We start from the raw sequence: 10,087 nt of genomic DNA, 5'->3' as shown, positions 1-10,087 counted from the left end.
CTCTATGTCACTACACACTTTAATGTTAATTTCTGCGATAATATTATAAAATATTGTGCTAAAAATAATTTAAGAGATCGTTAGCATTCCTCATAAAAAAGGAGAGGCATACATTAAAATTTTCAATTGATTAAAGGCTATTGGTCTATGGGGCACATATGTTGGTGCTCTTTGACCTCAAAGGGCACATATAATTTATTGTGTGCAGTGCTCATATTTGTTGTAGTGCTAGTAGGGAAGTCTTGGTAGCCTTCAACTTGGACAAAACATGGAAGTTTCTCATTTTATTCATGTAGTTAAGGCTAGTGCATTCAAGTCCCACAACATCGCGCATTCCAATTTACTAGTTTAGCCTAAAACACTTCTGTGGGTCTGGGGGCATATGGAAGAGTGGTCTAGGAGGGGTTTGGTACAAGGTTTGATATGTAAAGTGGTGGATTGTCCTAGTGGATAGATAATTTTTATTTAACTTAAGTTCGATCTAAATTAAAATCCTTCTATTCTCTTAATTTAGCTTAAAAATAAGTAATATTGATTGTGAAAAAATAAACATTTAAAGCCAATCGATCCGTTCTTTTGATGCAGTTTGAATTTTCAACGTTATGAAGTAAGAGCACAAGTAAATCCGAAGTGGTTGATCATATGTCAGTCATTCTTCAACTACTACGGATGGTAACAATAGTCAAAGATAAGGCCACTAATTAAACTACCAATCGAAACGTCCTTGATGCCATTTTCCACAACAACTTCGATTATTTTATACCAAATTGTATATAAATATATATTTTTCCTTGATATTTAGCCATACTGAAAGTGAGAGCCCTGCAAATATGCATTTGGCACTCTCTACGAAAGTTGCAAGTTGAATTAAAAAATTGACAAGGAAGACTGGTAGAGGTTGTCATAATCCGGGATTTTTGGGGCACTTTCAAATTAACTCTTGTAGTGAAGTCCTGCAGAAGAAAGAAAATCAATATCGCCAAAAACCTTCAATTTGCCTAAAGAAAATGAAGGAAATGGATCCCTGGTCGAGCTTAGGGAAGCTGTTAACTCTGGTGCTGGTGTTAGTGTCCTACCACTTCGCGGCTCGCAATTCCGGTCTTGTCCTTGATGTCCTCATCTTCCTCCTCTGCTCCCTCGGCCTCGTCTTTCGCCAAATGAATATCTCTGTCCCCGATAAAGCCTCGTCGTCCACCTCGTCCTCGCCCGCATCCTCATCCTCATCCTCATCCTCCGCCTCCTCGCCCTCATCCTCATCCTCATCCTCATCGTCCTCCTCCACCTCCTCGCCCTCATCCTCATCCTCATCGTCCTCCTCCGCCTCCTTGTCCTCGTCCTCCTTCTCAAAAGGTTCGCTCTACGATGTGTTCATAAGCTTCAGAGGTGAAGACACACGTAAAAACTTCACAGGCCACCTCTATGAAGCATTAACAAAGGCCGGAATCAATGCTTTTCTTGACGACGAAGAACTAAAAAGGGGAGAAGAATTAACAACCGCATTTGAGCGGGCAATCCAAGGTTCTAAGATCTCTGTCATAGTCTTCTCTAGACAGTATGCGAACTCCAGCTGGTGCCTCGAGGAGCTGGTTAAGATCATGGAGTGTAGAAGAACGCTGGGGCAGTTAGTTTTGTCAATATTCTATGACGTTGATCCTTCGCATGTCAGGAAACAGACTGGCAGTTTTGGACAATCGTTTCTGAACCATATAGATGAAAAGAAGGTAGAGAGTTGTAAGGTAGAGAGGTGGAGAACTGCTCTTACTAAAGCTTCGAATTTGTCTGGCTGGGATCTCCAAAACACTTTGGACGGGTACTTACTAATTTCTTCTCTTATGAATTTAGGCTTTAACGTACCTTTGCTCATTAATTTGCAAGCATGCGATTTCTTAGACCTCTTTTAATAAAATCATACAATAAAGCTTCAACTGTTAAGCTTACACTAATCACAGCAGGGGAGCCGCCCGCGAATGGCTGCAGAGAGAAGGGATACTGGTTTTGTTTGTTTGTGTTTGTAATTTGAATTTTTAATTGATGTTTGATAAGTTTAAACACAACACCTCAAAGAAAATTGTCTTAAATAAAATCTCTCGTCGTGATAAGTAACTTTGTGTATTAGTTCAATTTCGTCGTGTAGTTGTATAACAATCTTCGTTTTGCTTCTCAACTTGACTAATGTCAGGCATGAAGCAAAGTTTATCAGGATGATTACTGAGGAAGTCACTAGTAAGCTGAACAACACATACTTAGACGTAGCGCCCTACCAAGTCGGAATAGATTCTCGAGTGCAAGATATCAGTAATTATTTATGCATCGGAGATTCAGATGATGTTCGGGTGATTGGAATTTTGGGCATGGGTGGAATAGGTAAAACAACGCTTGCTAAAGCCGTTTATAATCAATTTTCTGACAGGTTTCAAGGTAAAAGTTTCCTTGAAAAAGTGAGGGAAAAGAAACTAGAAAAATTGCAAAAACAACTTCTTTATGATATCTTGCAAACCACCAAGACAAAAGTAAGCAGTGTTGCTGCAGGGACCGCCTTGGTAGGGGAAAGATTTCGACGCTTAAAGGTACTTGTCATATTTGATGATGTAGACGATGTGAAGCAGCTACACGAATTAGCTAGAAATCGCCACTCTTTTGGCCCGGGGAGCAGAATTATCATCACAACAAGAAACGAACATGTGCTAAAAGAATTCGCAGTTGATATGGTATATCCGGCGATAGAAATGAAAAGAGAAGAAGCTCTTGAGCTCCTAAGTTGGCATGCTTTCAGAAGTAGTTGTTGTCCTATTCAATATCTTGAGCTCGCAAGAGAAGTTGTCAATTATTGTGGAGGAGTGCCATTGGCTCTTCAAGTTTTAGGTTCTAACTTGTTCAACCAAAGCATAGGAGATTGGAAAAGTACATTAGATAAATTGAAAGAAATTCCTCTTGATAACATTCAGGAACAGTTGAAAATAAGTTACAAAGGGTTGAATGATGACTATGAGAGGGAGATATTCCGCGATATATCTTGTTTCTTTATCGGAATGGATAAGGATGATGTCATGCAAATCTTGGATGGTTGTGGATTTTATGCAACAGCAGGAATCAAGGTCCTCCTTGACCGGTGCCTTGTAACTGTTAATACAAAAAACAAGATAATGATGCATGATTTGCTTCGGGATATGGGCAGAGATATCGTGCGTGCAGAAAATTTTAAATTCCCAAGAGAACGGAGTAGATTGTGGCATCCTGAAGATGTAAAAGCTGTATTGATAGACAAATCTGTAAGCACTTTTCCAATCAAACTTTATGTTAAATGCGTAAGGAATAGAAGAGAATCATATGTAAGTAATCGAACTATTTTGCATGCAAACCTTTCTTATTTAGTCCCTTGTTTTGGTTAGCAGGGAACTGAAAAAATTGAAGGGCTGGTGTTGGATTTGCCAAGTGTTGAAGAGATTAGTTTCAGCACTGAGGCATTTACAAATATGAAGAGCCTCAGATTGCTCCAACTCAAGTATGTTCGGCTCACTGGGGGATACCGATGTCTTTCCAAAAAATTAAGATGGTTGTGCTATCATGGATTCCCATTGGAGTTCATACCGAAAGACCTGTGTCAACCAAACATAGTCGCTATCGACATGCGGTATAGCAACCTCAAACAAGTTCTTTGTGAGGATTCTGGGGTACGTACGATGTAACCTGAACCAAATTAGGAATTATGCTTTCTTTGTCTTCTTTTTGGATTTTTATTTATTATTTTAATATGGTTTTTCCTAACAGTTGCTTGAAAAGTTGAAGATTCTGAATCTCAGCCATTCCCATGATCTAACACAATCGCCAGACTTTTCAAAACTCCCAAATCTTGAGAAATTGATACTTAAAGACTGTAAGAGGTTGGCTAAGGTTCACAAGTCCATTGGAGATCTCAAGAGTCTTGTGTTGGTGAATTTGAAAGACTGTGAAACGCTTAAGGCTCTCCCGAGGAGTTTCTACAAGTCGAAATCTGTCAAAACTCTTGTTCTTCATGGTTGTTCAAGATTCCAAATCTTGTCTGAGCACTTGGGAAAAATGGCATCATTGATCACTCTTCTTGTAGATGGGACGGCCATAAAAGTACTACCACCTTCCATCGTACGACTGGAGAAGCTCGAGCGCTTATCTTTGAGTTGCTTGAAGTGTTTTTTGCAGCTACCTTCCTTACGGGGCTTACGCTCTTTAACAGAATTAAATTTGGAAAAGAGCAATTTCATGGAAGTGCCTAATGATTTTGGGAGTGGTCTACCTTGTTTAGTGAACTTAAATCTAAGCTGCAATGATTTTCATAGCCTTCCAAGCCTCAGTGGCATCTCCAAGCTTGGTCAACTATTATTGAATGGTTGCAGAAACCTTGTTGAGATCCCAGATTTACCACAAAGTTTGTATCTCCTGGACATATACAAATGCCCTGTAGTAGAAAGAATGCCAGATTTTTCAGGTATGTCGGCGCACATGGTTCTCTCTTCCCCCAAACTCATTGAGTTTCCAGGCTTGGATAGCGCGTTAAACTCAGGCCTCATACTTCATATGCCAGTACACAACAATCTCACAGATTACCTTCTTAAGGATAGCACGCTACAGGTTCCCTTTCTCTGATCATCCCTCCCCCCCCCCCCCCCAAAACAAAAAAAAAAACCCCTATTTGTCAAATATGTGCGTTATACTTGTATTGCTTACACAAATCTTGTTCAACATGGTATAGGGATGGACAGGACGTGGACACATAACTCTTGCAGGAGGACAAATACCCACTTGGTTCAATCATGTCAACGAGGGTGCCCAAGTCTCTTTCGAAGTGCCTAAGGAAATTGGTCGTAATCCAAAAGCGTTGGCTGTGTGCATGGCTTATCGTTCTTTTATTGATGTCGACAGCGTGTTTTTTGGTTCTTGTTTCATTTGTGTTATTAATCACACCAAGCGTACTAGTTTTTTTGTCGACCTAATGAGCCCACCAGCTTGCGGTGGAGAGTACCTTTGGCTGGGGCATATACCGTTATGGGAAGATAAGTTCAATTTCGAAGAAGGCGATTTGGTCCTCGTTATTGCAAAGATTCTACGTAGTGATCAGTTCATGGTGAAGAAAACAGGGGTACGTTTACGTAGTGAGTTCATGGTGAAGAAAACAGGGGTACGTTTAGTGTGTGACAAGACTTTCGAAGGTCGTTTGTACTATCGTTACTATCCTATCCCTTACGGTAGGGCCTTAGAAGAAATTCCCACCGAAAATGATGAAGATTTTCATGAGGATTATGAAAATGATGATGAGGATGATAGTGAGGATGACGACGACGATGATACTAATGACGAGGGTGATGACAACCAAGATGATGACGACGACCACGATGACCATGTAAGCTAGGAAACTTCCTGGTTTAATCAGCTAGTTTGCAGATACAGTTTGTCTTTTTGGTTAGGAAACTTCCTGCTTGATCTGTTTTTAACATGTTCTCTCTGTTTGAACTTTCTTGTTTCTGTGTTGGTTTGATTTTCCTTATTAATGCACTTTTAAAGGTTTGTTTTAAGGAAAAAAAAAGGAATTGAAGTACAAGCTCATATTTGATCATTCAGGATGGAGTTGCTCAGAGCTGGGGGCACTTGATTTACCTACATCCCGAGCCGTGTGTTTAATTTCTCCTCCCCAGTATTGCTTGTATGAAAAACATTAACCAAAAAAACTTTTGAACAAACGAACAGTAATGTCATTAAAACTTTTAGTTAAGAATTTGCGGTTTAAAATTAAAATCATGCAATGGAGTAGTAGTAATTGAATATTGAAGCTGTTTTTCGTACGAGTTAAACATTACCCACTCACTCACGGAGGGAGATGAGAACCATAAATTATTAAAAAAAGATGAAAACTCATATTTTTTAAAGATTATTTAGCCAAAAATCAATACCATCAAGAGATAGAAATCAGTGTGAGAGAGGGAGGCAGATTGTCTGCCCTCCTAGTTGTCCTAGTTGTGGTGCCCTTCCATGCTCTTTTATTTGTACGGTCACGGTTAAGTCACGTCAATATTTTATATTTTTATTATTTTTGTCTTATTATCTCTATTAAAAAATTAATATAAAATGTTGACGTGATTTAACCGTGACCGTACAAAATAAGAGGGCATGGAAGGACACCACAACTAAAAGGACAGACAAAAAGGGGAAAGACAAAAAGGTCCTCTTTTTTGACATGTCATCATAAGCGACATTGATAAAAAACTTAATGAAGCTAACGATATACGATAAAATAAAGCACATTTACACATTTTAAAAAATAAGTAAACTGAATCAAAAGAAGTTTTAAGAAACAGAATGAGACTGTCAAACATTTTCAAGGGCACACAAGTTATTAAATATTTTAATTAGATATACGAGCTACAATATCTAATTAGAATTAAAATATGAGTCAGAATATCATTTTTCTGAAACGAAACAAAAATTATAAGGAGAAGCCCCAAGGAAAACAACATAAAAATGACTAGTAATTATAAATAGTAAAATAAAAATGTAACTTGGGTTATGGACGTAAATGCCCTCCTATTTGATGCTAGCTGCTTCAATTTTTGGCAAGTCCAAACATTGTCTTGTCGGAACCAGAAGTGATCTCTCTCTCTCTCTCTCTCTCTATCTTTTTCGTACACTTTGTGATTGTCGTCTGAAAAACCACCTGAAATGGAGCAAATCCAGCACAAGTACATAACCGTACAAGGCCTGAAGCTCCACGTCGCCGACATCGGAACAGGTCAGATTATTTGCCTCCCCAATTCCTCGTCCGGCACCGTAGCGTATTTATTATTCTTAACACAACCGAACACAACCATAATCGATCGATCGCCGTCTTTTTTTGTTTATCATAGGTTCCAATGTGGTTGTGTTCCTGCACGGTTTCCCGGAAATTTGGTACTCGTGGCGGCACCAGATGGTTGCGGCGGCCAACGCCGGCTTCCGGGCCATCGCTCCCGACTACCGCGGATACGGACTATCCGACCCTCCTCCCCAATCCGAGAAGACCTCGTACCGTGACCTCGCCAGTGACATCCTTGGAATTCTCGATTCCCTTGCTATTCCCAAGGTACTTATTGGAAAGAATCATCGGATTTTTCTCCTTAATTATTATTAATTCCAATTAATTAACTTGCTTAAATTAACAAAAAAAAAATTCCTTTAACTCCATAGATATTTCTTGGAATCTCCAGTTTGTTTAGGTTGGTACATATGGTGAATAAAATACAAGTCTCCTTTTTCCTTTTGTTTTGGCATCCCTGAAGTTTTTCTTGTCATTAGTACTAATTTGATTAAAAGAAAATTAATTCATTTGGATAATCGGAGTGCGGATTCGAAGTAGAGAAATGCTAAGAGGACTCTCTCAAAGGTGGGACTCTCTATAGACCGTAGCACCTTACAGTTTAACGTCAATTCTTATGCCAACACTATAAAACATTGTGCAAAAAACATGAGGTGCAAAGAGTCTATGGAGAGCCCACTTTTGATAAGAGTCCCCTTTGCATTTCTCTTCGAAATATCACTAAACTTGAGAGCTAGTTGGTAATTGTATTCAACTTTTGGATGAACACTTTCTGATGTTAATGGCTATGAGGATTTAAGGCTTTGGAAATTGTATTCAAATTTGCATAGGTTTTCCTAATTGCAAAAGATTTTGGAGTTGGGGTGGCGACATTATTTTCTCTTCTGCACCCCGAGAGGGTCGTAGGCGTTGTAACAATGGGATTGCCAATCATGCCACCAGGCCCTCGTAAAACGGGCAACTACCTCCCAGAAGGTTTCTACATTTCAAGATGGCAGGTGTGCATTTACCTGGTCTTGTTATATGTTCAATACTATTGCAAGCATGAATTTCTTGCGAGTTTGCAACTAACTGTTGCCTATGTTACAGGAACCTGGACGTGCAGAGGCTGATTTTGGGCGCCTCGATGCGAAAACGGTTGTTCGGAATGTTTACATCCTTTTTTCCAGAAGCGAAATACCAATAGCTGCAGAAGACCAGGAGATCATGGACCTAGTGGATCCATCTACGCCTCTTCCCCCTTGGTTCTGTGAGGAAGATCTTGCCGCATATGGAGCTTTGTATGAGAAATCGGGTTTCCGAACTGCGCTGCAAGTTCCATACAGGTAATGTAGTTGACCAAGTGGTTTCATACTGTTACATACTCGAACTGTTAATGTAGACAGAACGATCACCCCTAGCAATATTTGACCAAGTTGTAAGCACATACTCGTTAATGACCGTTGAACTCTTTTTACACATCGATAGGGCAATTAGAGAAGAGTCCGATGTAGCAGATCCAATAGTTAAAGCTCCGGCGCTTTTTATAATGGGAGGCAAGGATTATGTTAACAAATTTCCAGGGATAGAGGATTACATAAACAGTGGAAAGATCAAAGAGTTTGTCCCTGATTTGGAGATTGTATTTCTTCCCGAAGGAACGCATTTTGTTCAAGAACAGTCGCCTGAAGAGGTCAATCAGCTGATCCTCACCTTCCTCGGAAAGCATATTTGAAACGCTAATGCTTTGCTCGAAGATTGCCAGTGACGAAGTGAGATTTGTCCCTTGGAAATAAGCATGTGATATGAAACTGCCAATAGTGTAGCGGTGACGAATCTTATGCAGAAGGCAAACTTTGTAATTCTGTTGTGGCATGTAATGTTTCTCTTTCAAATAATACATACAATTTGGCAATGCCATCATATGATTCAAATACGGTTATTTCAAGCGACAATGTACACGAAATTAATCTACAAACATTACTCAGAATCATAAACATTAATATCAAAGAAGTGAAACGGAAATAAATTAGGTCTGTCAAGACGTTCATGGTATGAATTGATATCTTGCCCCAAAAAAATAAAAATACTAGGAACTGATGGCTTCTGGTGGTGGTACCATTTTAGGGACTGGTGTCGGCCACCATGGGAGCGCAAATGGTAAAACACGTATCACCTCTCCGTCTGTAATTTTCAGTATCTTCCTTGCACAAATGTCATGAAAATCGATCTACTTGACTGTAGATACATGATATCCTCATCAAACGAGTCCAAAGGCAACAATCTCGTGGCCTCTCCTTCATCGTACAACTGACGCCACAGACCAGATCGTTCCATCCTTGGCAATAAGCAAACCCCCTGTCTAATAGTGAAACAACAGCCATCCTCAACATCTCCTTTCATCTCCCAGATACGAACATCTTCGTAAATGTGCTGAAACGCTACGAGGCATAACATGCCTCGACTCTCACATAAGAACTTGTCAAGGTGTACAGGCAGCTTAACCTCATCAAGACGAAATAACATTTATCAAAAACTTCACGACCATCACAAGCACTACTAGAGTTATTGTCGTTGTACGCCAACGGATCCAACCCCATAACGCCACCAGTGCCTGCCCAGTACAACTTTCCTTTGCAAGGAAAACCCGCACGAGGAAAGGAGTCATTGCAGTAGACACCGAATTCTCGTGGGGATACTACAACCAGCTCTTTCCATACACCGGTCTCAGAAGAGAACATGTCCATTTTGCATCGAAAGGGATCTGGCAAATATAAATGAAATCGCACAACCTTGCACCTATACTCAGCGTTAACGATATTATTTTGTTCACAAGATTTGTTATCATCTTCCGGAAACTTATAGTAGGGATCGCAAATCAATTCCGCTGGTAGAATATCATGCCATGCTGGGGCAGGAGGTAGAGCAACCCAGTGGCTGGTGTATGGATTGCAAATGATGTAGTAAATGCTCGAGTCATTAGGCGAATATCCCCAGTAGCATAAAACTAGGTCATTGTACACGGATAATACATCCTTCATCCAACCACATTTTGGATCAAAAGAAGGGATGAAACTCATAGTAGATAACCTACTTCTTAAAGATTCCGGGAATTGGGAACTCGGTGTAAAAAATGCGGCGACGCGATCTTTTTGTGCGAAAAACAGTGAAAACAGCATACCGCAGGTACTGGGATTTTTCTTATCCTTTTGGAGACATACAAAACGGCCAACAATGTCAGGATTGGAGAGGAGGAGGAACCACCGCTTGCACAAGAATTTGCATTGT

General features: G+C 40.0%; 2 protein-coding genes across 3 annotated transcripts; both read left to right on the top strand.

The window, feature by feature from the left end:
- Positions 1 to 804: 804 nt before the first annotated feature.
- LOC139195819 (disease resistance protein RUN1-like) lies at positions 805 to 5,587 on the top strand. 2 transcript variants are annotated; one of them, XM_070821503.1, is made up of 5 exons: positions 805 to 1,810; positions 2,180 to 3,269; positions 3,393 to 3,671; positions 3,769 to 4,605; positions 4,727 to 5,587. In XM_070821503.1, exons 1-5 carry the CDS (start codon positions 1,008 to 1,010, stop codon positions 5,381 to 5,383), a joined length of 3,666 nt encoding a protein of 1,221 aa, XP_070677604.1. In that variant the 5' UTR covers positions 805 to 1,007; the 3' UTR covers positions 5,384 to 5,587. The 2 variants fall into 2 exon arrangements, with proteins under 2 accessions (XP_070677604.1, XP_070677603.1); XM_070821502.1 differs by having other exon boundaries at positions 827 to 1,810; positions 3,390 to 3,671.
- Positions 5,588 to 6,534: 947 nt separating this feature from the next.
- On the top strand, positions 6,535 to 8,719 carry LOC103434767 (epoxide hydrolase 2-like). Its single transcript, XM_008373119.4, has 5 exons — positions 6,535 to 6,757; positions 6,873 to 7,087; positions 7,651 to 7,818; positions 7,910 to 8,145; positions 8,288 to 8,719. The coding sequence occupies exons 1-5, from the start codon at positions 6,688 to 6,690 to the stop codon at positions 8,532 to 8,534; spliced, it is 936 nt and encodes a 311-aa protein (XP_008371341.2). The 5' UTR covers positions 6,535 to 6,687; the 3' UTR covers positions 8,535 to 8,719.
- The last annotated feature ends 1,368 nt before the right edge of the window (positions 8,720 to 10,087 follow it).

This window comes from Malus domestica, chromosome 05 (assembly GCF_042453785.1).
Source record: "Malus domestica chromosome 05, GDT2T_hap1".
Classification (NCBI taxonomy): domain Eukaryota; kingdom Viridiplantae; phylum Streptophyta; class Magnoliopsida; order Rosales; family Rosaceae; genus Malus; species Malus domestica.
The sequence above is the reverse complement of the archived record's forward strand: the minus strand, read 5'-3'. Positions and strand labels throughout refer to the sequence as shown.

Excerpts from the sequence above, each read along its gene's own strand:
- LOC139195819 (XM_070821502.1), top strand. The coding sequence starts at position 1,008 with ATGAAGGAAATGGATCCCTGGTCGAGCTTAGGGAAGCTGTTAACTCTG. Across the intron at positions 3,270-3,389 it reads CTGTATTGATAGACAAATCT|CAGGGAACTGAAAAAATTGA; the intron begins GTAAGCACTTTT and ends TGTTTTGGTTAG. Across the intron at positions 4,606-4,726 it reads TTAAGGATAGCACGCTACAG|GGATGGACAGGACGTGGACA; the intron begins GTTCCCTTTCTC and ends AACATGGTATAG.
- LOC103434767 (XM_008373119.4), top strand. The coding sequence starts at position 6,688 with ATGGAGCAAATCCAGCACAAGTACATAACCGTACAAGGCCTGAAGCTC. Across the intron at positions 7,088-7,650 it reads ATTCCCTTGCTATTCCCAAG|GTTTTCCTAATTGCAAAAGA; the intron begins GTACTTATTGGA and ends AAATTTGCATAG. Across the intron at positions 7,819-7,909 it reads TCTACATTTCAAGATGGCAG|GAACCTGGACGTGCAGAGGC; the intron begins GTGTGCATTTAC and ends CCTATGTTACAG.